The sequence below is a fragment of the Lithobates pipiens genome, unplaced genomic scaffold, assembly GCF_037356315.1.
Source record: "Lithobates pipiens isolate NorthernLeopardFrog02 unplaced genomic scaffold, aLitPip1_a1.2 Scaffold_18, whole genome shotgun sequence".
NCBI classification, from domain to species: domain Eukaryota; kingdom Metazoa; phylum Chordata; class Amphibia; order Anura; family Ranidae; genus Lithobates; species Lithobates pipiens.
In genome coordinates this window covers 614,685,417-614,712,625 of record NW_027507758.1, presented here as the reverse complement: position 1 = coordinate 614,712,625, position 27,209 = coordinate 614,685,417, and the positions used below count along the sequence as shown (strand labels likewise).

At 51.7% G+C, this 27,209-nt stretch overlaps 2 protein-coding genes across 5 annotated transcripts in view; both read right to left on the bottom strand.

Moving 5' to 3' along the window:
* The window catches only part of LOC143989261 (uncharacterized), a 45,409-nt gene extending 22,746 nt beyond the window's left edge, over window positions 1–22,663 (bottom strand). For 3 of the 4 annotated variants that reach the window (XM_077489331.1, XM_077489334.1, XM_077489333.1), the window contains exons 1-3: window positions 22,526–22,663; window positions 16,273–16,419; window positions 3,905–4,054 (exon numbers count right to left, since the gene is read on the bottom strand). In XM_077489331.1, the coding sequence (XP_077345457.1) occupies window positions 3,905–4,054; window positions 16,273–16,419; window positions 22,526–22,592 (364 nt within the window). In that variant the 5' untranslated portion in view covers window positions 22,593–22,663. The remainder of the gene's footprint in view (window positions 1–3,904; window positions 4,055–16,272; window positions 16,420–22,525) is intronic. The other variant, XM_077489332.1, reaches the window with a different exon arrangement.
* LOC143989263 (uncharacterized) overlaps window positions 1–27,209 on the bottom strand; it is a 436,678-nt gene that overhangs the window by 22,746 nt on the left and 386,723 nt on the right. The window lies entirely within an intron of this gene.

The window sequence follows — 27,209 nt, the reverse complement described above, 5'->3', positions numbered from 1 at the left end:
TGTGTCACAACCAATAGTAGCATTTTGGAGGCGTGGTGGCGGAACAACCTCCAACACTACTGCACCTTGTCCTGCATCCTTCCCAGCAGCCAGAAGAGTGACCCAATGGGCCGTGAAAGACAGGTAACGTCCCTGTGCATGCCTGCTGGACCATGAGTCAGCGGTAATATGCACCTTACCGCTGACCGCCCTGTCCAGCGAGGCAAGGACATTGCCTTCCACATGCCGGTAGAGAGCCGGAATCGCCTTCCGTGAGAAAAAGTGGCGTTTGGGGACCTGCCACTGAGGAACCGCACATTGTACAAACTCACGGAAGGGGGCCGAGTCTACCAACTGAAAAGGCAGCAGTTGAAGTGCTAGCAATTTAGCCAAGCTAGCATTCAACCGCTGGGAATGTGGATGGCTGGGAGTAAACTTCTTCCGCCGGTCCAGCAGCTGGGGCAGGGACATTTGCCTGCTATAATCGGACGTGGGTGTACCGCTAGCAGAGTTCCCGGAAGCACTTGGCTGTGACACACCTAATTCTACACCTTCATTCCTCTCAGAGCAGGTTTCAGAGAGGACTGAAGGTCTAGTGGGATTGGAGATGCCAGCTGATGAGGAGCAAGGAGAGGTCCGCTTTGTTCTTTGGTGTGGGTCTTTGAGGTACGCTTGCCAACGAGCTGCATGGCAGGTCAACATATGTCTGGTCAAGCATGTGGTGCCCAAGCGGCTGATGTTTTGGCCACGTGAGATACGCTTGAGACATATGTTGCAAATAGCAGCGGTGCGATCTGATGCACTCATCTCAAAAAAGGCCCACACCAAAGAACTTTTAGAATAACGCGCAGAGGCAGCGCTCTGCACAGGCGGAGCTCTGCGGTGTGATTCAGTCGGTGTGCTGCCCCTAAGCTGGCCCCCGGAGGGCATCCTGCCTCGTTGGACATGTGCCTCCTCCTCCTCCCTCCTTCCAGGCACCCACGTGGAGTCAGTGCCCTCATCATCCCCTCCCTCTTCATCGCTGTAGTAAACCTGGCAGTATGCTGCAGCTTGTGGAACATGACTGCCAGATTGCTGTCCTTCTTGAACATCCCCTCTCTCTGCATTCACGCTACTGCCTTCCTCTAGCTGAGTGTCATCATCAGAGCCCACCAAACACTGGGCATCCTCCTGGAGCATGTACCCAACACTGTGCTCAAAGAGTTCAGGAGACTCCTCAGGAGGACGTGGTGGGTCTAGGGAAGGAGTCACTGATGATGACATTGAGAGGAGGGAAGACCATGCATTGGCAGCTGCTTTGCGACTACCCTGAGACTGGGTGAGAGAGGATGAGGAGGATGAAGAGGGCTTGGTCATCCACTCTACCAAGTTGTTGGCATGTTCAACATGTCCAGCTGCCGAAAAGAAGGACAAGCATGTCCCATGGCCACGTGCTGATGACAATGCACCGCGTCCACGACCAGCACTGTTGTCTCTAGACACAGAGCCTGCTTGCCCTCTTTTATCGGCTCGCGCCTGTCTGCGTCTCCTTGCTGGCCTTCCAGACATGGTAATGGCCTGAAGGGAGTTGGGTAAAACAGCAGTTGGGTAGTTTATATTGTGCTGGAGGCACACAACACCCACTAACTCCTGCAGATGCCTTTTTTATAGAACAGCAGAGATAAAGGGGTATATACAGATGTATACTGTGCTGTGCTGGAGGCACACACAACTTCCAATAACTCCTGCAGATGGCAATTGGGCTCAAATAGAGAACAGCTATGTAGGTGGATTATAGCGGTATGTACTGGGTACAGAGCACGCAGACAGCACGCACAAGCTCCTAACACTACTGACTGCAAGCTCTATTATTAAAGATAGATCACTAGCTATATAGGTGAGGTGAATATAGCGGTGTATACTGCGGTCAGGGCACAGACAATAACCACTACACAACAGCAAGATAGGAAATCAGCCAAAAACGATTGGTGTGTACTGTGTTGAAGGTACACAGAACACCCACTGCTTCAGATGCCAACACACTACACGAGGCCGCCTTAATTGCGGCCTTATATAGTGTGGGGCGTGCACTACACAGAATGAGCTATGATTGGCAACAGGCATCCTGCCTGTGGCCAATCATGGCTCTCCTCGCTGCTGGCGCTGCAATTGGCCAAGCATGCGGGGTCACAGTGCATGCTTGGCCAATCATGAGCCAGCAATGCACTGCGCCATCGCAGTGCATTGTGGGCCGTGAGCGCCATGCGAATTTTGATGCGAACGGACCAAGTGTTCGGATTTCGCCGAACGGACGAACAGCCAATGTTCGAGTCGAACGTACGTTCGACTCGAACACGAAGCTCATCCCTAATCACCACCATTACTAGTAAAAAAAAAAAAAAAGAATAATAAAAATGCCATAAATATATGCCCTGTTTTATAGACTAACTTTTGCGCAAACCAAGAAATATACACTTATTTTTTTACTTCCTGCCCTTGAAGAGGAAGGGAGGTATCTGGATAATGGTTGTCAGTGTGGTAAGTGTGGATTGGCTACATATACCTCACACTTACCCCTTCTCTGTCATTATGAATAAAGAGGACTTACAAATGATGTGCACCTTTTCCTGTCATAGTCTTGTTTAATCTTCTCCTGCAACCAACTTGTTAAAAAAAGTTGAATTTTATGATTAAAAGGGTGTCTTTGGAGGCAGGAGGGGTGACCTTTGGACTCTGGTATATGGAAGTTATGCCAGTCCTGTGCCTCCTACCTTTGGTGCCTGTGCATATATACTGGCAGCCGGAGGGGCAGCACTTCTGTTCACCTTTACAATCCTGGTCAGTGTTGAATTGATGAAGCTCCTTGGGTATCTCCTGCAGAGAGCAGGGCACGATGGGTATTGGAAATCTGGGACATGATAACAGCAATGTGTAGGGTCATCTTATCTGTTTTCTTAAGCCCCTTTCACACTAGCGGTCTGATCGAGTCCGCCTGTCCATTTTGTGGAAGGACCAGAAATGACCCTCCATTCTCCTCTATGGAGTGGCGGGTGTAAGTGGACATGTGTCTGTTTACACCCACCTACATCTAATCTTCTAAAAATGAATGGATGAGGTTCTGTTACCCTTCATCTGGGTGGATCAGATGCAAGTTGAGATCCATTTACATCCGACTGTCCATAGAGGAGAGCAGGCTGTGTCCGTGTCTACTCTGCATAAGCGGAGCGGACACGGACCAGCTATCCGCCTTCTCAGTGGAGGATCAGCAGACAGATTCCCCGCTGAGCAAGTGGCCTCCTGATGGAGTACGGCCTATATGAAAGGGGCCTTAACCTCAAAAGGGTGGCCTGATGTCCCAAAAATGTATGCTGCCATCCCATCTGATCAATGTTTTTAAACAGTGTTACTTTGTATCTCTCTATATCCTGTCTGATCAATGTTTATAAACCATGTTACTTTGTATGTCTCTATCTCCTGTCTGAAAAATATTTGTAAATATGTTTCTTTCTACCTCTCTATCTTACATCTGAACAATGTTTATAAACACTGTGTGAGATGTCCTTTTTTGACAGCAGCAGCTTCTAAAGCTACTGTATTTACACAGGAACTCCCTGCTGTCATTTTGACAGCCATTAGTGGCAAATGAGATGGGGGAACAGCAGCGAGGAAGAAGGATAGGATGTACTACACACACACCCTGTTTACTCCCAGTGTGTACAACTGGATGGACGCTTTTACAAAGCTGCTAAAAGCTGGATGAAAGCTCTGCAAAGGCTTTGTAAAAACTTGCTGTACACATTGTTCTTATACAAGCTGTACTGGGAGAAGAAAAGGAAGGATCAGATTATTGGCTCCTAGGGGCAATACTGACAGTTCCACCCTCACATTTGGGGAAGATCTGGTCTGTACCGGGCCACTATATATCTTATCACAGTCATCCACTTACTGATGGGTTCCTGGCAATCAGCAGAACAGTCTGTTTTACAGCATTTCTTTGTCCCGGGACAATCCGAGTCTAGGTAACAATTCCTGTCGAGGGGGAACCTACATCTTGCAAGGGTTTTAACCACGGGACAGGTGCCCGCTTTCACCACCTCTGCAGGAAAAAAACATTTATCATTATTATTATTACTATTATTTTTTACAGGTAGTTATATTTACCTAGCTCTTTACAGATACATTGTACATTCATCAGTCCCGGCCCTCCAGGATATAACAAGCCAATAACTGTCTATACTGAGAATGAGTCTTTACAAACACTTTAAGTCTCCTTTCACATGGGGCGGATCAGTGATTATCCCCACCGTGGATATCCGCTTGCACAGCGGGGATTGCCGGAGCGATCTCCGCTGAGCAGGCAGAGGACAGGTCCGTCTCTGCACACTGCACAGGGATGGTCCTGTCACTGCGCCGCTCTCCCCTATGGGAAATCGGGTGACAACGGACCGCAGTGTCCATCGACACCCGATCCGATGACGGATAGAAAAATAGCTTTTTCCTCCATCACACTTTTTCGGATCGGAGCGGCTCGGATGTCAGCGGACATGTCACTGCTGACATCCGACGCTCCATAGAGCTCTATGGAGCATCCGTTCAGGTCCCCCTGAAAAACTGACAGACGGACCTGAACGGACCGTCCGTGTGAAAGGACCCTAAACCTACCTAAAACTCGCATTTCTTTGGACATCGGGTGCTCTTTCCTTCTTTTCCAAGTCTACATGCGGAAATGACCGTAAAGTCTAATCGGAAAAGGTAGCAGCCCAAGCCCCAAGAGAGTTCACCGCCACCATCCACCATTGGGCATAACCTACTGGAAAGGGATTTCTTCCTACTCACCCACACAATTTCCCATCCATTACCAGTGACTGATCCAGTCAGTCCAGTGTGGTCTCCAGCACAAACCAGTTACCACTGTAGCTTGTGTCTCTGCTTCTCCTTCTAAGCCCCTCCACCAGTTTGTCTTTGCTCATCCCAAGACCATAGCGAGGGTGTTATCCACTCACAGTTTGACTTCTACAAAACATTATGGAGAACCATTAAGGCAGGGTGACACCTTTATTTGGCTTTCTATTGGCCATGGGAGTTAGGTGAAAATGGGACGTGTAAAGGGAGCCTAAAGAGGAACTTCACCCAAAAGGGGAAGTTCCTCTCTTCCTCCTCTCCCCCCTCCTCCTTTACATTTTGGCACTTTTTTTGGGCAGGAGCTGGTACCTGATTTTGACAGGTATCCATTCCTCCACTTCTGGTCAGATCACAATGTCTGCCGACGACTCGTGATCACTCCTCGGAGAGCCAGAATGGGGATCCGTCAATGTAAACAGACAGATCCCTGTTCTGTCAGGAAAGTAGAGAGAGATCTGCTGTTCCTAGTGATCAGGAACAGCGATCTCTCTCCTCCTCCAGTCAGTCCCCTCCCCCCATAGTTAGAAACACCTCCCTAGGGAACACTTAACCCCTTCATCGCCCCCTAGTGTTAACCCCTTCCCTGCCAGTGACATTTATACAGTAATCAGTGGCTTTTTTTTAGCTCTGATCACTGTATAAATGTCACTGGTCCAAAAAAAGTGTCACAAGTGTCCCATCTGTCTGCCGCAATGCCGCAGTCCTGCTAAAAATCACTGATCACCACCATTACTAGTAAAAAAAAAAAAAGAATAATAAAAATGCCATAAATATATGCCCTGTTTTATAGACTCTATAACTTTTGTGCAAACCAAGAAATATACACTTATTTTTTTACTTCTTGCCCTTGAAGAGGAAGGGAGGTATCTGGGTAATGGTTGTCAGTGTGGTAAGTGTGGATTGGCTACATATACCTCACACTTACCCCTTCTCTGTCATTCTGAATAAAGAGGACTTACAAATGATGTGCACCTTTTCCTGTCATAGTCTTGTTTAATCTTCTCCTGCAACCAACTTGTTAAAAAAAGTTGTATTTTATGATTAAAAGGGTGTCTTTGGAGGCAGGAGGGGGAGGTGGAGAGTATGGGGGGATGGCAGAGAGCATGGGGGGAGGTGGAGAGTATGGGGGGATGGCAGAGAGCATGGGGGGAGGTGGAGAGTATGGGGGGTGGCAGAGAGCATGGGGGGAGGTGGAGAGTATGGGGGGATGGCGGAGAGCATGGCGGGTGGCAGAGAGTATGGGGGAGGCAGCAGAGAGTATGGGGGAGGCGGAGGGCATGGGGGGATGACAGAGAGCATGGGGGAAGGTGGAGAGTATGGGGGGTGGCAGAGAGTATAGGGGAGGCGGAGAACATGGGGGGATGACAGAGAGCATGGGGGAGGTGGAAAGTATGGGGGGGTGGCAGAGAGCATGGGGGAAGGTGGAGAGTATGGGGGGTGGCAGAGAGCATGGGGGAAGGTGGAGAGTATGGGGGTTGGCAGAGAGTATGGGGGAGGCGGAGAGTATGGGGGGATGACAGAGAGCATGGGGGGAGGTGGAGAGTATGGGGGGTGACAGAGAGTATGGGGGTGACAGAGAGTATGGGGGAGGCGGAGAGTATGGGGGATGACAGAGAGCATGGGGGGAGGTGGAGAGTATGGGGGATGGCGGAGAGCATGGGTGGAGGTGGAGAGTATGGGGGGATGGCAGAGAACATGGGGGGGTGGAGAGTATGGGGGGATGACAGAGAACATGGGGGGAGGTGTAGACTATGGAGGGATGGCAGAGAGCATGGGGGGATGGCGGAGAGCATGGGGGGATGGCGGAGAGCATGGGGGGTGGTGGAGAGAATGGGGGGTGGCAGAGAGTATGGGGGGTGGCAGAGAGCATGGGCAGAGGTGGAGAGCATAGGGGGAATGGCTGAGAGCATGGGGGGAGGTGGAGAGTATGGGGGATGGCAGAGAGCATGGGAGGAGGTGGAGAGTATAGGGGGATGGCAGAGAGCATGGGGGGATGGCAGAGAGCATGGGGGGTGGCAGAGAGCATGGGGGGGGGTGGCAGAGAGCACAGGGGGTGGCAGAGAGCACGGGGGGTGGTAGAGAGCACAGGGGTGGCAGAGAGCATGGGGGGAGGTAGAGAGCATGGGGGGTGCCGGAGAGTTTGAGGGGGTGGCAGAGAGCATGGGGGGTGGCAGAGAGCATGGGAGGTGGCAGAGAGCATGGGGGGGTGGCAGAGGGTATGGGGGGGTGGCAGAGAGCATGGGGGGAGGCGGAGAGTATGGGGGGATGGCAGAGAGCATGGGGGGAGGTGGAGATATGGGGGATGGCAGAGAGCATGGGGGGAAGGTGGAGAGCATAGGGAGAGGTGGAGAGCATGGGGGGATGGCAGAGAGCATGGGGGGGAGGTGGAGAGCATGGTGGGATGGCAGATGGCATGGGGAGGTGGAGATCATGGGGGGATGGCAGATGGCAGATGGCATGGGGGGATGGCAGAGAGCATGGGGGGGAGGTGGAGAGTATGGCAGAGAGCATGGGGGTGGCGGAGAGCATGGGGGGGTGGCGGAGAGCATGGGGGGAGGTGGAGAGTATGGGGGGGTGGCGGAGACTATGGGGGATGGCAGAGAGCATGGGAGGAAGTGGAGAGTATGGGGGGATGGCAGAGAGCATGGGGGGGTGGCAGGGAGCATGGGGGTGGCAGAGAGCATGGGGGGTGGCAGAGAGCATGGGGGGTGGCAGAGAGCATGGGAGGTGGTAGAGAGCACGGGGGTGGCGGAGAGTATGGGGGGGTGGCAGAGAGCATGGGGGGAGGTGGAGACTATGGGGGATGGCAGAGAGCATGGGGGGGGGGAGAGCATGAGGGGAGGTGGAGAGCATGGGGGGATGGTGGAGAGCATGGGGGGATGGTGGAGAGCATGGGGGGATGGCAGAGAACATGTGGGGGAGGTGAAGAGCATGGGGGGGACGTGGAGAGCATGGGGGGATGGCAGATGGCATGGGGGGAGGTGGAGAGCATAGGGGGAGGTGGAGAGCATGGGGGGAGGCGGAGAGCATTGGGGGAGGTGGAGAGCATGGGGGGATGGCGGAGAGCATGGGGGGATGGCGGAGAGCATGGGGGGATGGCGGAGAGCATGGGGGGTGGTGGAGAGTATGGGGGGGGTGGCAGAGAGTATGGGGGGTGGCAGAGAGTATGGGGGGTGGCAGAGAGCATGGGCAGAGGTGGGGAGCATGGGGGATGGCAGAGAGCATGGGGGGAGGTGGCGAGTATGGGGGGATGGCAGAGAGCATGGGGGGATGGCAGAGAGCATGGGGGGGTGGCAGAGAGCATGGGGGGGTGGCAGAGAGCATGGGGGGGGTGGCAGAGAGCACAGGGGGTGGCAGAGAGCACGGGGGGGGGGGGTGGTAGAGAGCACGGGGGGTGGCAGAGAGCATGGGGGGAGGCGGAGAGTATGAGGGGGTGGCAGAGAGCATGGGAGGTGACAGAGAGCATGGGGGGAGGTGGAGACTATGGGGGATGGCAGAGAGCATGGGGGGAGGTGGAGAGCATGGGGGAATGGTGGAGAGCATGGGGGGATGGCAGATGGCATGGGGGGATGGCAGAGAGCATGGAGGGGGAGGTGGAGAGTATGGCAGAGAGCATGGGGGGAGGTGGAGACTATGGGGGGGATGGTGGAGAGTATGGGGGGAGGTGGAGAGCATGGGGGGATGGTGGAGAGCATGGGGGGATGGTGGAGAGCATGGGGGGATGGCAGAGAACATGTGGGGGAGGTGAAGAGCATGGGGGGGACGTGGAGAGCATGGGGGGATGGCAGATGACATGGGGGGAGGTGGAGAGCATGGGGGGAGGCGGAGAGCATGGGGGGGAGGCAGAGAGCATGGGGGGAGGCGGAGAGCATGGGGGGAGGCGGAGAGCATGGGGGGTGGTGGAGAGTATGGGGGGGTGGCAGAGAGTATGGGGGGTGGCAGAGAGCATGGGCAGAGTTGGAGAGTATGGGGGGATGGCAGAGAGCATGGGGGGAGGTGGAGAGTATGGGGGATGGCAGAGAGCATGGGAGGAGGTGGAGAGTATGGGGGGATGGCAGAGAGCATGGGGGGTGGCAGAGAGCATGGGGGGGTGGCAGAGAGCACAGGGGGTGGCAGAGAGCACGGGGGGGGTTGTAGAGAGCACGGGGGGGGGTGGTAGAGAGCACGGGGGGTGGCAGAGAGCATGGGGGGAGACGGAGAGTATGAGGGGGTGGCAGAGAGCATGGGGGGTGGCAGAGAGCATGGGAGGTGGCAGAGAGCATGGGGGGAGGTGGAGACTATGGGGGATGGCAGAGAGCATGGGGGGGAGGTGGAGAGCATAGGGGGAGGTGGAGAGCATGAGAGCATGGGGGGATGGCAGATGGCATGGGGGGATGGCAGAGAGCATGGAGGGGGAGGTGGAGAGTATGGCTGAAAGCATGGGGGGAGGTGGAGACTATGGCGGGATGGCGGAGAGTATGGGCGGATGGCAGAGAGCATGGGGGGTGGCAGAGAGCATGGGGGGGGTGGCGGAGAGCATGGGTGGAGGTGGAGACTATGGGGGGATGGCAGAGAGCATGGGGGGGTGGCAGAGGGTATGGGGGGGTGGCAGAGAGCATGGGGGGAGGCGGAGAGTATGGGGGGATGGCAGAGAGCATGGGGGGAGGTGGAGATATGGGGGATGGCAGAGAGCATGGGGGGAAGGTGGAGAGCATAGGGAGAGGTGGAGAGCATGGGGGGATGGCAGAGAGCATGGGGGGGAGGTGGAGAGCATGGTGGGATGGCAGATGGCATGGGGAGGTGGAGATCATGGGGGGATGGCAGATGGCAGATGGCATGGGGGGATGGCAGAGAGCATGGGGGGGAGGTGGAGAGTATGGCAGAGAGCATGGGGGTGGCGGAGAGCATGGGGGGGTGGCGGAGAGCATGGGGGGAGGTGGAGAGTATGGGGGGGTGGCGGAGACTATGGGGGATGGCAGAGAGCATGGGAGGAAGTGGAGAGTATGGGGGGATGGCAGAGAGCATGGGGGGGTGGCAGGGAGCATGGGGGTGGCAGAGAGCATGGGGGGTGGCAGAGAGCATGGGGGGTGGCAGAGAGCATGGGAGGTGGTAGAGAGCACGGGGGTGGCGGAGAGTATGGGGGGGTGGCAGAGAGCATGGGGGGAGGTGGAGACTATGGGGGATGGCAGAGAGCATGGGGGGGGGGAGAGCATGAGGGGAGGTGGAGAGCATGGGGGGATGGTGGAGAGCATGGGGGGATGGTGGAGAGCATGGGGGGATGGCAGAGAACATGTGGGGGAGGTGAAGAGCATGGGGGGGACGTGGAGAGCATGGGGGGATGGCAGATGGCATGGGGGGAGGTGGAGAGCATAGGGGGAGGTGGAGAGCATGGGGGGAGGCGGAGAGCATTGGGGGAGGTGGAGAGCATGGGGGGATGGCGGAGAGCATGGGGGGATGGCGGAGAGCATGGGGGGATGGCGGAGAGCATGGGGGGTGGTGGAGAGTATGGGGGGGGTGGCAGAGAGTATGGGGGGTGGCAGAGAGTATGGGGGGTGGCAGAGAGCATGGGCAGAGGTGGGGAGCATGGGGGATGGCAGAGAGCATGGGGGGAGGTGGCGAGTATGGGGGGATGGCAGAGAGCATGGGGGGATGGCAGAGAGCATGGGGGGGTGGCAGAGAGCATGGGGGGGTGGCAGAGAGCATGGGGGGGGTGGCAGAGAGCACAGGGGGTGGCAGAGAGCACGGGGGGGGGTGGTAGAGAGCACGGGGGGTGGCAGAGAGCATGGGGGGAGGCGGAGAGTATGAGGGGGTGGCAGAGAGCATGGGAGGTGACAGAGAGCATGGGGGGAGGTGGAGACTATGGGGGATGGCAGAGAGCATGGGGGGAGGTGGAGAGCATGGGGGAATGGTGGAGAGCATGGGGGGATGGCAGATGGCATGGGGGGATGGCAGAGAGCATGGAGGGGGAGGTGGAGAGTATGGCAGAGAGCATGGGGGGAGGTGGAGACTATGGGGGGGATGGTGGAGAGTATGGGGGGAGGTGGAGAGCATGGGGGGATGGTGGAGAGCATGGGGGGATGGTGGAGAGCATGGGGGGATGGCAGAGAACATGTGGGGGAGGTGAAGAGCATGGGGGGGACGTGGAGAGCATGGGGGGATGGCAGATGACATGGGGGGAGGTGGAGAGCATGGGGGGAGGCGGAGAGCATGGGGGGGAGGCAGAGAGCATGGGGGGAGGCGGAGAGCATGGGGGGAGGCGGAGAGCATGGGGGGTGGTGGAGAGTATGGGGGGGTGGCAGAGAGTATGGGGGGTGGCAGAGAGCATGGGCAGAGTTGGAGAGTATGGGGGGATGGCAGAGAGCATGGGGGGAGGTGGAGAGTATGGGGGATGGCAGAGAGCATGGGAGGAGGTGGAGAGTATGGGGGGATGGCAGAGAGCATGGGGGGTGGCAGAGAGCATGGGGGGGTGGCAGAGAGCACAGGGGGTGGCAGAGAGCACGGGGGGGGTGGTAGAGAGCACGGGGGGGGGGTGGTAGAGAGCACGGGGGGTGGCAGAGAGCATGGGGGGAGACGGAGAGTATGAGGGGGTGGCAGAGAGCATGGGGGGTGGCAGAGAGCATGGGAGGTGGCAGAGAGCATGGGGGGAGGTGGAGACTATGGGGGATGGCAGAGAGCATGGGGGGGAGGTGGAGAGCATAGGGGGAGGTGGAGAGCATGAGAGCATGGGGGGATGGCAGATGGCATGGGGGGATGGCAGAGAGCATGGAGGGGGAGGTGGAGAGTATGGCTGAAAGCATGGGGGGAGGTGGAGACTATGGCGGGATGGCGGAGAGTATGGGCGGATGGCAGAGAGCATGGGGGGTGGCAGAGAGCATGGGGGGGGTGGCAGAGAGCATGGGGGGGGTGGCGGAGAGCATGGGTGGAGGTGGAGACTATGGGGGGATGGCAGAGAGCATGGGGTGGATGGCAGAGAGCATGGGGGGGTGGCAGAGAGCATGGGGGGATAGCAGAGAGCATGGGGGGTGGCGGAGAGCATGGGTGGAGGTGGAGACTATGGGGGGATGGCAGAGAGCATGGGGGGATGGCAGAGAGCATGGAGGGGATGGCAGAGAGCATGGGGGGATAGCAGAGAGCATGGGGGGTGGCGGAGAGCATGGGTGGAGGTGGAGAGTATAGGGGGATGGCAGAGAACATGGGGGGAGGTGGAAACTATGGGGGGATGGCAGAGAGCAAGGGGTGAGGTGGAGAGCATGGGGGGAGGTGGAGAGCATGGGGGGAGGTGGAGACTATGGGGGGAGGTGGAGACTATGGGGGGTGGCAGAGAGCATGGGGGGAGGTGGAGAGCATGGGGAGATGGCAGAGACATGGGGGGATGGCAGAGACATGGGGGGATGGCAGATGGCATGGGGGGGAGGTGGAGAGCATAGGGGGAGGTGGAGAGCATGGGGGAATGGTGGAGAGCATGGGGGGATGGCAGATGGCATGGGGGGATGGCAGAGAGCATGGAGGGGGAGGTGGAGAGTATGGCTGAAAGCATGGGGGGAGGTGGAGACTATGGCGGGATGGCGGAGAGTATGGGCGGATGGCAGAGAGCATGGGGGGTGGCAGAGAGCATGGGGGGGGTGGCGGAGAGCATGGGTGGAGGTGGAGACTATGGGGGGATGGCAGAGAGCATGGGGTGGATGGCAGAGAGCATGGGGGGGTGGCAGAGAGCATGGGGGGATAGCAGAGAGCATGGGGGGTGGCGGAGAGCATGGGTGGAGGTGGAGACTATGGGGGGATGGCAGAGAGCATGGGGGGATGGCAGAGAGCATGGAGGGGATGGCAGAGAGCATGGGGGGATAGCAGAGAGCATGGGGGGTGGCGGAGAGCATGGGTGGAGGTGGAGAGTATAGGGGGATGGCAGAGAACATGGGGGGAGGTGGAAACTATGGGGGGATGGCAGAGAGCAAGGGGTGAGGTGGAGAGCATGGGGGGAGGTGGAGAGCATGGGGGGAGGTGGAGACTATGGGGGGAGGTGGAGACTATGGGGGGTGGCAGAGAGCATGGGGGGAGGTGGAGAGCATGGGGAGATGGCAGAGACATGGGGGGGATGGCAGAGACATGGGGGGATGGCAGATGGCATGGGGGGGAGGTGGAGAGTATGCCAGAGAGCATGGGGGGAGGAGGAGACTATGGGGGAATGGCAGAGAGCATGGGGGGAGGTGGAGAGCATGGGGGGATGGCAGGGAGCATGGCAGGGTGGCAGAGAGTATGGGTGCGGTGGAGAGCCCAGGGGGGAGCTGCAGAGAGAAGCAGGATAGGAGGAGGGGGGGGCGGCTGCATATAGAAGAATAATTCTCTCCATCCTCCTCCTGCAGTCTCTGAATGCTTCTTCTCTCCCTCTCGCAGGCATTCCGCTACTGCAGGAGGAAGATGGAGAGAATTATTTTTCAATATGCAGCCGCCCCCCCTCCCCGCTCCTCCTACTATGCAGTTTACAAGGGGCTGAACTCATGGTTTTTCGGGCAGTTCTGAAGGTGTCTGCTCTGGCTCCTCCCGGCACTGACGGCTGACCTATACGGGCGGCCGCGCAGCCGCTCAGCGGCCGCCGAAGGCGTCTCATCTAGCTCCTCCCCCCCGGCGCCGATGGCTGAGCTTAACTGGCAGCCGGGTGGCCGAGGAGAGGCTGGATGAGCCCGCAAGGACTTGCAGCCTGGCGGCCCCGGCGGCCGCAGCCCACCGGGCACGTGCCCGGTTTGCCCTGTGGCCAATCAGGGCCTGCTTACAAATGATGTGCACCTTTTCCTGTCATAGTCTTGTTTAATCTTCTCCTGCAACCAACTTGTTAAAAAAGTTGTATTATATGATTAAAGGGGTGTCTTTGGAGGCAGGAAGGGGGACTTTTGGACTTTGGTATATGGACGTCAGGGGCGTAACTATAGGGGGTGCAGCAGTCGCGACCGCAACCGGGCCCTGTGATGCAGGGGACCCATGCAGCCCCCTCTACATATGGCCGGCAGCAGCATAGGCAGCTAGGGGTACCAGTGCACCATGCACACGGGTGGGTGGAGGGTGACTAGCAGAGCTCCACGCTCGACTATCGCACTGGCTGCTCTTTAGTTGTACATTCCCTGCATGACCTGTGTCCTCGGCCGACTGCTCAGAGTACCCCTCTCCTGCTCCATGCATTGCTGCTCAGTCCGATGTCTGTTCTCCCCAGCCAGAGTCCCGCCCCCCCTGAGTCCGGCCCACACTGCACTGCATACTTCTCCCGGGTAAACAAACTTTAAGCACACAGATGCAATGCAGCCCTATGAGAGCTGGCTCCCCGGAGGACACTGCAGGCTTGTCTGCCAGCCCCCCTCCTCCCCCATCATACACAGATGATGAAAGGTCTTTCTGGGAGATATGCTGATCGCCCGTCCAGCACACTGGAGATCATTCATCTTTTGTCCGATCCCCAGCCTGTTCATAGGGGCGCTTCAGTCACTTTGGGTATGTTGAATCATGCCATGAGAATTATTCCTCAGGATGGAGTCTGGCCCTCCTTCCCCTGTTTTAGGACTCTGACTCGGTTGTCAGGTTACAGGCAGAGGCACGGCCCAACTAAATCATGCGGGACTAGTTTTCTGGGTGACTCGAATGGCATCGCCATGTTTATTCCACAGCCATGAGCAGGACTCTCGGAGTGGTTCAGACGCAGCTGACTCAGTTGGATTTCGGCCATCTTGTGTCATGAGTGGTTGGCCCACGGAAGTTCATCTGCCCAAGTTTGCACATACTTCAGCTTTTTCGTTATTTGCCAATACTGGCAGTTAGTCACAAGGTGGATCAGGGTCTCTTTGAATCATGTCCTTCATGTGTTCGTTGATGTGGCTAGGTCTGACCTACAAGTTTCACTTCCTGGGAGAGTTCATCAGTGCGATTCACTTTGGCGCAGCCAGCACTGAGCTGTTGGGCAAACCGGTTCCTTTCTTACTCCCTGCTGGTCATGGTTAGTCTCTCTGGACACAAGTCATCGATCTGGGTTATGGTTATTTATCCTTGAATACTCTGTAGGCTTATACCAAGGTTTGGAAGATTTTCTCAGGTTCATGACTCCGGCTTTCGAAGCATAATTTCATCTATCAGGCATCCAGCATTTTAGACCCCTGCAAACTCCTGACAGTCCGTTTACAGCCAACTTCCCATAGAGCAGAGCAGCCTGTGTCCGTGTCTACTCTGCATAAGTGGAGCGGACACGGACCAGCTATCCGCCTTCTCAGTAGTGGAGGATCAGCAGACAGATTCCCCGCTGAGCAAGTGGCCTCCTGATGGAGTACGGCCCATGTGAAAGGAGCCTTAACCTCAAAAGGGTGGCCTGATGTCCCAAAAATGTATCCTACCATCCCATCTGATCAATGTTTATAATTAATGTTACTTTGTATCTCTCTATCTCCCGTCTAAGGCCCCTTTCACATGTGTGGACCGTTCAGATCCACCTGTCAGTTTTTTCAGGTGGATCTGAATGGTCGCTCCATTGTCTTTATGAATGAATGAATGAATGAAATACTTATATAGCGCACAATGCGAACTGAATCGCCTCTAGGCGTCGGATGTCAGAGGTAACATCCGACCCCGCCCCAATCCGCATAATCCATATGGATGGATGCCCTATTTTCCATCTGTCTGGCGGATCGGATGAAAACAGACAGGCGGTCCGTAATCATCCGATCCCTTCATAGGGGAGAGCGTACTCTCTGACAGGTCCGTCCCTGCACAGAGTGCAGAGACGGACTTGTCATCCGCCCCGGCTCAGCTGGGATCAACGGAGCGATTCCCGCTGAGCAAGTGGAGGAGTAAAACGGACAGCCCCGTGTGAAAGGGGCCGATCAATGTTTATAAACAATGTTACTTTGTATCTCTCTATCTCCCGTTTGATCAATGTTTATAAACAATATAACTTTGTATCTCTCTATCTCCTGTCTGATCAATGTTTATAAACAATCTTACTTTGTATCTCTCTATCTCCTGTCTGAAAAATATTCATAAATATGTTGCTTTCTATCTCTCTATCTTACCATGTTTACCATGTTTACAATGTTTATAAACACAGTGACAGATGTCCTTTTTTGACTCCCTGCTGTAATTTTGACAGCCATTAGTGGCAAATGAGATGGGGAACAGCAGCGAGGAAGAAGGACAGGATGTACTACACACACCCTGTTTACTCCCGGTGTGTACAACTGGATGGACGCTTTTATAAAGCTGCTAAAAGCTGGACGAAAGCTCTGCAAAGGCTTTGTAAAAACTTGCTGTACACATTGTTCTTATACAAGCTGCACTGGGAGAAGGAAAGGAAGGATCGGATTATTGGCTCCTAGGGGCAATACTGACAGTTCCACCCTCACATTTGGGTAAGATCTGGTCTGTACCGGGCCACTATATATCTTATCACAGTCATCCACTTACCGATGGGTTCCTGGCATTTAAAAGAACAGCCAACGTCACAGCACTTCTTTTCCCCAAGACAATCCGAATCTACTTTACAACGCCTGGGTATGGGGCCCTTACATGGTAAAAGGGTATTAACCACGGGACAGGTGCCCGGTTTCCTCACTGCAGGGAAACAACACATTTATCATTAGCTGCATTTATTATTATTATTATTATTATTATTACAGGTACTTACTGTATATAGTGTTGTCAATTTACATAGCACTTTACCGACATATTGTACATTCACATCGATCCCTGCTCTCAAGGAGCTTACAATCTAAGGTCCCTAACTCACATTAATACGTACACCTGCAATAACTGTCTATAATGAGAATACAGAATGCACAGAGCGTTTCTTGGTAGTTCACATGTGACATTTTCAGGGTCTTTATTTTGGTGACGCTTCCAGATCAGAAAAAAAGCCATCATTCTTTAACTGCTTCACTACCGGGCCAATTCTGGCATTTCTTTCCTGCATGTAAAAATTACCTTTTTTTTTGCTGGAAAATTACTCAGAATATATATATATATATATATATATATATATATATATATATATATATATATATATATTTATATTTAAAATTGGATATATATATATATATATATATATATATATATATATATATATATATATATACAATTTTAAATATAAATTGAAGAGTGTTGCCCTGCCATATGTGTAAAATACAACTCAAACATACATGTTGTATAAACCAATAATTATCACACATATATAATAATATATATATTTTAAGAAGAGGCCCTAGAGAACAAAATGGTGAAGGTTGCAGCTTTTTATGTCACAGGGAATTTGCACAGCCATTTATTTATTTATTTTTTGAAAATACACTTTAATGAATTTTAATGCAAAAAAAAAAAAAAACTCACAGTATAGTAGCCAATTTTTGGTGAAATATAAAAGATGATATAACGCCGATTAAATAGATACCTAACATGTCAGGCTTTAAAATTACGCACGCTCGTGGAATGGTGCCAAGCTATGGTACTTAAAAATCTCCATAGGAAATTCTTAACATTTTTTTTATATATTAGTTTTGAGTTACAGAGGAGGTCTAGCGCTAGAATTATTGCTCTCGCGATAACGTTGACTGACTGTTTACATGTTTATTTAAAAAAATATTACGTTTCCACTGTTTCTTTTTTTTTTTTTTTTTTAAATGAAAGACTGTTTCTTTAATTGTTTTTTCATCATTTGTATTGCTATCACAAGAAATGTGATAGCAATATACCGGAATAGTGACACCGGAATAGTCCAATGAACTTTGGGTGATTAAGGGTAAATATGCATGATAGCGGTGACACTTTGGACAAAGTGTCATTTATGTGTAAATTTAGTTTTTGCCTCAGGACAGTAATAGGGTTCTGAGGGTTAATTATGTAGGTTAACTTTGACATCAGTTTGGCTGGGCTGTGTAAACCCTTGCACACACGGTCGGACATTCCGACGGAAAACGTCCGATCGGACCATGTTGTCGGATAATCCGACTGTGTGTGGGCTCCATCGGACTGTTTCCGTCGGAATATCCGACCGACAAAGTTTTAGAGCTGGGCTATAAAATTTTCCGACAACATGATCCGATCGGACTTTGTCTGATCGTTTGTAGAGAATTCCGGTGGGACAAAGTGCCACGCATGCTCAGATCAAATTCCTAGACCAAAGCTATTGGCTACTAGCCAGAATGTAGTCCCATCGTAACAAAATATAGTCATCACGTTACGAACGATCGGATTTTCCGACAACTTTGTCCGACCGTGTGTATGCAACACAAGTTTCGGACAAAATCCGGCAGATTTTGTTGTCGGAATGTCCGACCGTGTGTACAAGGGCTTAGAGTTCCGCCTGGTCATGTGTACGGTGAGGGGCACATGACATGCCAGAACCAGGCCTGGTTGGACGTTTTGGGTATCAACTTCCTCGGAACCAATCAGTGGGTGTGACGGGTCCCGCTGAGGAGTCTGGGGAAGGGTACTTAAGATGTGGAAGTCACGTGTTCAACAGTCGTCGTTCGTGAGGCCCAGGCGGTCTGTTCCTGGTTCCTGGACCGGGGTAGCCCCACGAGGGGTCCCGGTCACGGAGCGTTCGACGCTCCGCAACATGCTTCTGTTGGTTAGCCCCAATAGACCCGTCTGGTCTGGGGTAGGGATCCGTCTGTTCCCGAGTCTTGGAACCGGCTGGTCTGAGGCGCAGTAACTGAGGAAGGATTCAAGGTGTCCGGGTGTGTTCTCGGCTTGGAGGGGCGCCGCAGCTCGTGTAAGTGATCGTGGGAGGACTCTTCGGAGGAGGGCCGACAAGCCAGCATCCTGAGAAGTGCCTGGTTACTGAGTTGTGAAGGACATTGATGAATCCGCACTTTTTCCCGTACTGTCAAGGAGACAGAGAACGTTCCAGGTACGGAGGAAAAAGGTTCCTGTTCGCTTTCACTTATAACTCGTTCAAGGTTAGAGATTTCTTAAGTTCTGAATCAACGTGCTGATTGCCATAATCTCTTTCTAGGGATTTGTTCAGCCTTGAAGCGCCCAGCTGCGAGTGGCTACTCTCTGGGTGGTAATAGAGACTTTGTTACACTAGCAGTTCAAGGTGCCTGAGTTCTTCACCCTTGCCCTCTGTTCCCATATGAGACTGTGTTGTTGGATGTTACCCCTGCAAATAAAAACTTTTCAAAAGGACTTTATTGGTGTCAACGCCCAAAGTTGTTGGGTATCAACCCTGGGAACCCCTAGACGTGGAAGGACAAGCCAAGCGGAGGCAACTGGTAAGCCCAAAAGGTTAAGGCTGCCCTGCCAAGGGTTATGGCCGCTACATGCATTTTGGAGTAGCCCTTGTTATATCTACCCATCTTTTCCTTATTCTCTGAAATTTAGGATGATGGTACCCATACCCTTATTTTAAATTATTTTTGAGGCCAAACTCTCTCTAACAAGAAATGTAAACATCTCTTATGATACAAATAAGGCATGACAAGTCCTCATTATGGAGACATTTGGGGTCTATTAGACCCTAGATCTCTCCTCTACCCTGAAAAGTATGAGATCAAAGAAAAAAAACATTGATCTCTGCTTTACAGAAAATAAATAAAATGTTAGTATGGCATCATGATGCCTCCCAGTATCATACAGATGGCCGGGGACCATCCGGTCCACAGCCAGCTCTGTGGTAACTCGGCAGCACTGTTAGATCGGATCCCAGGCTTCTCGATCGCACGGAAGAGACCGCAGATGCACCAGGACGTTCCCTCCCGCTGCCAGTAAAAGCATTCCAGTGACCAATCAGCATTTAGGAAGGCTTTTTAGAGACGCTCTCCTGTGTTCCTGTTAAAGACTTGCTTGGCTGACATTCCTTCTGGCTCCCTGACGTTTTGTCTTGTCTGACTATCCGTTCCGGTTCCTGAACTCTGGCTATTTCTTGACTACGTTTACTCTGTGTAACTTTTTTTTATTATTATTAAACGAGTGTAATTTATTTTATTTATGATTCATGGTTTCTGACACTCACAAATAGGCACAAATTCCAACAGATCCGCTCCAAAATCTTGTGGATAGCCATCCAAGAACAGTGGAGGCTATTATAGTAGTGAAGGGGGGTCAACTCTATATTAATAGCCATGCTTTTGCAATGAAATGACCAACAAGTTTATATATGCGTGATGGTCAGGGGTCCACAAACTATGGGTCATATAGTCTACAGTTCCTGCATGTTATAAGTGGTGACACAGGTTGTCGCAATGGATGGGGGAGCTAAATGGCAGAGGACGAAATGTATCAAGAGCTGGGCCTTGTGCTTGTTATGCCAAGTAGTGTTTCCATGCTACTCTATGCAGTATCCTCTTCATATTTTTGACTATTAGTTACACATTCATGCTTTTTTTTTTTTATCAATATTTATTCATGCTTAGGGATTTATTTATCAATGTTTTCACCCAAGAGTCACACAACTTTCTCCAAAGGTTCACCAGTTTTAAAAATGACGTGAACTAAAGACTAAAAGAAGGAAATCACAAGCCAGCCCAGATTCTGGAATACGTCACTGGTGATTGGGGGGGGGGGGGGGTGATATTTTTTAAAGCTTTTCTCTGTCTATGAACATTAGAAGGGGGTATCATCTCCTCAGAGAATGAGGGTTGCTCCCTCCTGCTCCTCTTTCGGAACCTCCACACACATTCTCATTTCTCATTTCAATTGGTGTGCAAGCATAGTGCCTATACAACCCAGGGGCTCTGTTATAATGTAAAGGCATCCTTTAGGGTCATGTATCAAACATTTTTTTATAATTGGTGCCTACAAAGTCCATTTCTGTTGTTCTTCTATTTAAAATCCTTTAGGGTCAGTTGGATTTTGTGCTGTGCTTTACTTACATGTATTAGAGTGAAAACTCCTCTGGTGCAGAGACTGATGTGACTGGCCCAGTGTTATGTGTACAGGTACTGTGGTATATGTCAGAGCTATTGACATGGGAATTTATAGATAGGCAACTTCTATCCTCATATTCAGTGGCGTAACAAGAACCTTCAGGGCCCCGATGCAAGAAACCATGAAGGGCCCCCCTGAACCCCTTCCCTCAGAATCCGGCGGTGGAACTCCAGGGCGTGGTCACAGTATGACCTTTGTGAGCCCTGTAGTTCCACCACTGGTATCAGTAGTTTTTTTTTATTATTATTATTTTAATTTTTAGGTGCCCCATTGGGGGACTGTCCCTAGGCAGGATGGGGTCCCCGTCCCCAGAAGAGATGAGGTCCTTTTCTCCAGGGCAGATGAAGTTACTGCCCCCAGGTGAGAAGGGGTCCCTGTCCCCAAGGGAGGTGGGGGTCCCTGTCCCCACGTGAGAAGGGGTCCCTGTCCTCAGGGGGAGATGGAGGGGGTATGTAATGGTGTGTGGGGATGGAGTCCTCTCACTCGCCACGACCAAGCTGTAGGCCGCGCACTCATCCATGTTGGCCTGGGCTCCATCCAGTGTGCTGGACGGGCGATCAGCATATCTCCCAGAAAGACCTTTCATCATCTGTGTATGACGGGGGAGGAGGGGGGCTGGCAGACAAGCCTGCAGTGTCCTCCGGGGAGCTGTCTCTCATAGGGCTGCACTGCATCTGTGTGCTTAAAGTTTGTTTACCCGGGAGAAGTATGCAGTGCAGTGTGGGCCGGACTCAGGGGGGACGGGACTCTGGCTGGGGAGAACAGACATTGGACTGAGCAGCAATGCATGGAGCAGGAGAGGGGTAGTCTGAGGAGCTGGCCCGAGGACACAGGTCATGCGGGGAATGCACAACTAAAGAGCAGCCAGTGCGATAGTCGAGTGTGGAGCTCTGCTAGTCACCCTCCACCCACCCGTGTGCATGGTGCACTGGTACCCCTAGCTGCCTATGCTGCTGCCGGCCATATGTAGAGGGGGCTGCATGGGCCCCCTGCATCACAGGGCCCGGTTGCGGTCGCGACTGCTGCACCCCCTATAGTTACGCCCCTGCTCATATTGATTAGTGGTTCCAAATTAATAATAACTACTGCAATAGGGGACAGACACGAAAGATACACTCTGCATCTTTCCAAATAACTGTTCTGCTTTATTATGACGCAATTGAAGGTTTTTATACACATGATTACGTAGTTATCACATTAATATTACAATTGTACGTTTATGGTAACAAGGGGCGTAACATAGGCAGACTAATTCTAATCAGGACTCGAAAGAATGCAAAACATGTACTGAAAACATTATTAATGCCATGTGCACAGTGAGGACAGTGTGCAATACATACAAAATAGAATACAATTATATACAGAACTTACAAATTTCCTTTACACAATATAAATGTATACTAATAATAGTGTGTGTGACTGTGGGGGGGGGGGGCATTAGAGTGTAAGCTCCTCTGGTAAAGACTGATGTGACTGGCTACATGATCTCTGTACAGCACTGTGGTATATGTCAGAGATATATAAATATATAATAATAATAGTGTGTGACTGTGGGGGGACATTAGAGTGTAAGCTCCTCTGGTGCAGAAACTAATGTGACTGGCTCAGTGTTCTCTGTACAGCACTGTGGTATATGTCAGAGGTATATAAATGTGTAATAATAGACTGTGACAGTGTGAAGGACATTAGAGTGTAAGCTTCTCTGGTGCAGAGACTGTCCGTGTTCTGTCTGTACACAGCACTGTGGAATATATCAGAGCTATAGTTGTAGTAGCCTTAGCACAGAATCACATACCTGCAGTCACCACTTGGAGCAGTAGCACCCCCAGGAGGATGGATAGTGTCAGTCCCACCAATCTCATGTCTGCAGTCTGGATGGAATAAATCCTTAATCTGCGGATGGTTCTTATATCTGTATTTTAGAAGGAAGAGATGTCAGAGGCGTGCCAGAGACCTGTCATTATCTGTTATTGCTTACCCAATTTCTCAATAAACTTTTCCCTTTGGTGACATCATACCCATCTTGCAAAAGCCTAATCCCTTATGTGTAAATCACTGGAGGTGTCACAATAAAGCCTGTATTCCATTGTACAGTACATATACATTGTGTATATATGACACACGAGGAACTGGAGGGACGTTCCCCATGTCAGTCCTAATATTCATAGCTAATGTCTGTTTACATCAAAAATAAAGGGTCAAGATTTGCATATTTTGCAGCACATGTTTAAGCAAGCCCTATGTGGGATTTATTTTATTATATTTTTACTTTTTACAAGGGAGCAACAGCAAGATTTTATTGTCAACTGAAGCACATTAACCACTTCGGCCCCGGAAAAATTTGCCCCCTTCCTGACCTTTTTTTCCCCACAATTAGAGCTTTCTTTGGGTGGTATTTGATCGCCTCTGCCGTTTTTATTTTTTGCGCTATAAAGAAAAAAAAAAAAGAGCGACAATTTAAAAAAAAAAAAAACACAATATTTTGTACTTTTTTGCTATAATAAATATCCCAATTTTTTTTTTAAAAAAAAGCTAATTGGAAGGTGAGAGCCTGGAGTGTGGCTTTGTGTGTTCCGTTGCTCCCGCTGGGCTCGGTGATGGATGCTCATGTGCCTTCTTAAGGCGGTCGTCCCTAGGTGAGTGTTGGGCTTACCGCGACTAATGCGTTGACTGCAAAGATTGCAGATGGCAACGCTATTGTCAGCAGCGGACACGTTAAAAAAAGCCCACACTGTGGAGCCATGTGCCGGCGTCCTGGGAGCGCCAGATGTGACCGTACATGGTCGATGACTCGCTCCTGATACATTCTGATACATCCTGATACAGTCTGCTTTGTTTCTCCTGTGCAATGTAAGTTATTCCTGTTTCTCCTCCCTATCTGCCGGTCCATATCTCCCTCTGAACTCCCCTCCTCTTCCTGGGAGGTGATTCTAACTGAAGGGGGAGGGGACTGACTGGAGGAAGTGATGGATCGTGGTTTCTAGCTAATAGGAACAAACGATCTGTCACTCCTGTCAGAACAGTCTGCTATTCGTTAAGGACTGGTATAGGTCCACAATATATAGGGTTGAGGTGCACTACTGCTGACTACTGCCCTTCTGCTGCAGTAGTCCTTTATCGGTCTAGGGACTGGGGTATAGTCTGCTAATCATTCACAACCTACTAGTTCCACAAAGGTCCTTATAAGGACTGGTAAGGTATAGGGTACTACAGTACATAGGATTGAGTGAGGTACAGTCTGCTATTCCTTAAGGACTGGTATAGGTCCACAATATATAGGGTTGAGGTGCACTACTGCTGACTGCTGCCCTTCTGCTGCAGTAGTCCTTCATCAGTCTAGGCACTGAGGTACAGTCTGCTAATCATTCACAACCTACTAGTTCCACAAAGGTCCTTATAAGGACTGGTAAGGTATAGCGTACTACAGTACATAGGGTTGAGTGAGGTACAGTCTGCTATTCCTTAAGGACTGGTATAGGTCCACAATATATAGGGTTGAGGTGCACTACTGCTGACTGCTGCCCTTTTGCTGCAGCAGTCCTTTATCAGTATAGGGACTGAGGTACAGTCTGCTAATCATTCAAGACCTACTAGTTCCACAAAGGTCCTTATAAGGACTGGTAAAGTATAGGGTACTACAGTACATAGGGTTGAGTGAGGTACAGTCTGCTATTCCTTAATGACTGGTATAGGTCCACAATATATAGGGTTGAGGTGCACTACTGCTGACTGCTGCCCTATACTGCAGTAGTCCTTAATCAGTCTAGGCACTGAGGTACAGTCTGCTAATCATTCACAACCTACTAGTTCCACAAAGGTCCTTATAAGGACTGGTAAGGTATAGGGTACTACAGTACATAGGGTTGAGTGAGGTACAGTCTGCTATTCCTTAAGGACTGGTATAGGTCCACAATATATAGGGTTGAGGTGCACTACTGCTGACTGCTGCCCTATACTGCAGCAGTCCTTTATCAGTATAGAGACTGAGGTACAGTCTGCTAATCATTCACAACCTACTAGTTCCACAAAGGTCCTTATAAGGACTGGTAAGGTATAGGGTACTACAGTACATAGGGTTGAGTGAGGTACAGTCTGCTATTCCTTAACCACTTCAGGACCGCCGTATTGCCAATGTACATCAACACAATGGCACAGGCAGGCACAATCACGTAGATGTACGTGCCTGCCTTCTAGCGGGTGGGGGGTCCGATCGGACCCCCTCCCGCTAGATACGGCGGTCCCTTTCGGTGCCGAAGCGATCCGCGATGAGGGGATGGCCGTTGGTTTCTGGCCATCCCCTCTCGATCGCTCCTGGCCAGTGACGAACTTCCTCCCCTGTGAAAATGTAAACACAGGAGGAGGAAGTGATGTCACACTCCTCGTGGCGGTCTTTTTGAACCGGACAGCGAGGAGTGAAGACGTCCAAGTAAGTGCACCAACAGTCCACTGACACATAGGTACACACAGGCACACATTTCACCCCAGTCACCCCCCGATCACCCCCCCGATCGGCCCCCCGCCCCCCCCCCAGTCACAGTGTCACTAATGCAGTGTTCATTTATTTATTGATCACTACATTTAGTGTCAGTTGTGACTGTAAAAAGTGTCAGGGCAGCTAGTGTTAGGCCCCTTTAGGTCCAGGGTAGCCCCCTACCCCCCCCCTAATAAAGGTTTAACCCCTTGATTGCCCTCCCAGTTAACCCTTTCACCCTCTTTTACCAGTGTCACTAAGCGATCGTTTTTCTGATCGCTGCAATAGTGTCACTGGTCCCGCTAGGAAGCTAGTTTTTTTTTAGGTTCAACGCCAGGTTTTTATAGCGTTAGGTACCCCGATATATAACCTAATAAAGGTTGATTGCCCCTAGAGTTAACCCTTTCACCAGCGATCGCTGCATAAGTGTCACTGGTGACGCTGGTTAGCCAGTTAGTTATTTAGTTATTTAGGTTCCCCGTCAGGTTTTTATAAAGCTTCAGGTACCCCCATATAAATACCCAATAAAGGTTTTAACCCCTAATTGCCCTTAGTTAACCCTTTCACCAGTGATCACCGTATAAGTGTTACGGGTGACGCTGGTTAGGTAGTTCGCTTTTTATAGCATCAGGGCACCCGCCATTTATTACCTAATAAAGGTTTAACCCCCTGATCACCCGGCGGGTGATATAAATTTGGTTTTAGGGTCAGAAAGGGTCTGCGTCGCCCCAGGCAGTGCTAGGTTAGTGCCAGTACCGCTAACACCCACGCGCAAAGCATACACCTCCCTTAGTGGTATAGTATCCGAACAGATCAATATCTGATCTGATCAGATCTATACTAGCGTGCCCAGCAATTTAGGGTTCTAAAAAAACGCATTGTTAGCAGGATCAATCCAGATACCTGCTAGCACCTGCGTTTTGCCCCTCTGCCCAGCCCAGCCCAGCCCACCCAAGTGCAGTATCGATCGATCACTGTCACTTACAAAACACAACACACGTAACTGCAGCGTTCGCAGAGTCAGGCCTGATCCCTGCGATCGCTAACAGTTTTTTTTGTAGCGTTTTATACAGTCGCTGACAGGCTAGGTGCTTTTTTACCTGTGAGTCTCACTACTGTACCCCTAAATTTAGAGCCCAAAATGGCAAAGCGAAGGTACACTAGTGAAGAGGCCTACACGTTTCTGAGCATGACAGATAGTGAAGAGGAAGACACTGATCTGTCAGATTCAGGCTCAGAATACGAACCTGTAGAGGACAGCACCTCCATGTCAGATAGCTCTGACGACGAAGAAGAGGTCCCTGCTAACGTCAGGCGTACCCGACCCCGATTTTCTGATGTTGTTGAGTTGCAGGAACCGCAAGTCCCTCGTATGGAGTATAGAGCCAGTACTAGCGCCGCTCATCCTTTTGGTGAACTGGCAAGCACCAGCGGCCTAGTACACCCTGGACGTACATCCAGCACTGCAGTATCACGTGGTGACGTGGCGAGTCCCATAAGTGCAGTTCAAGCTGGCGAGGTGGCAAGCACAAGTAGTGTCCCGCTGCCACCAAGAAGAAGACAAAGACAGGCCCGTCGTACCCATAGTGCCCTTCCTGCAGAATTCGCCTATCCTAATTGGGTGCCCACCACTTCTGCAGAACCCGTACTTCCCCCATTCACTGCCCAACCCGGTATTCAGGTGGATACAGATGATTTTACGCCACTCGATTTTTATTCTCTGTATCTCACGGAAGATCTCTATAGATCTATTGTGGACCAAACCAATTTATATGCTGGTCAACGCATCGCCGCTAATCCCCAGTTGCCGTCTCTTGCCAGAGATTGGAAACCAGTTACGGTTTCCGAATTTAAGACGTTTCTGGGCCTTTCCCTCAACATGGGCACACATAAATTCATGCGGATGCGGGCTTATTGGTCCACGCATCCGGCTGACCACATGCCCGTGTTCTCTAACTCCATGTCCAGGAAACGATACGAGCAGATCTTGCGGTTCTTGCACTTCAGT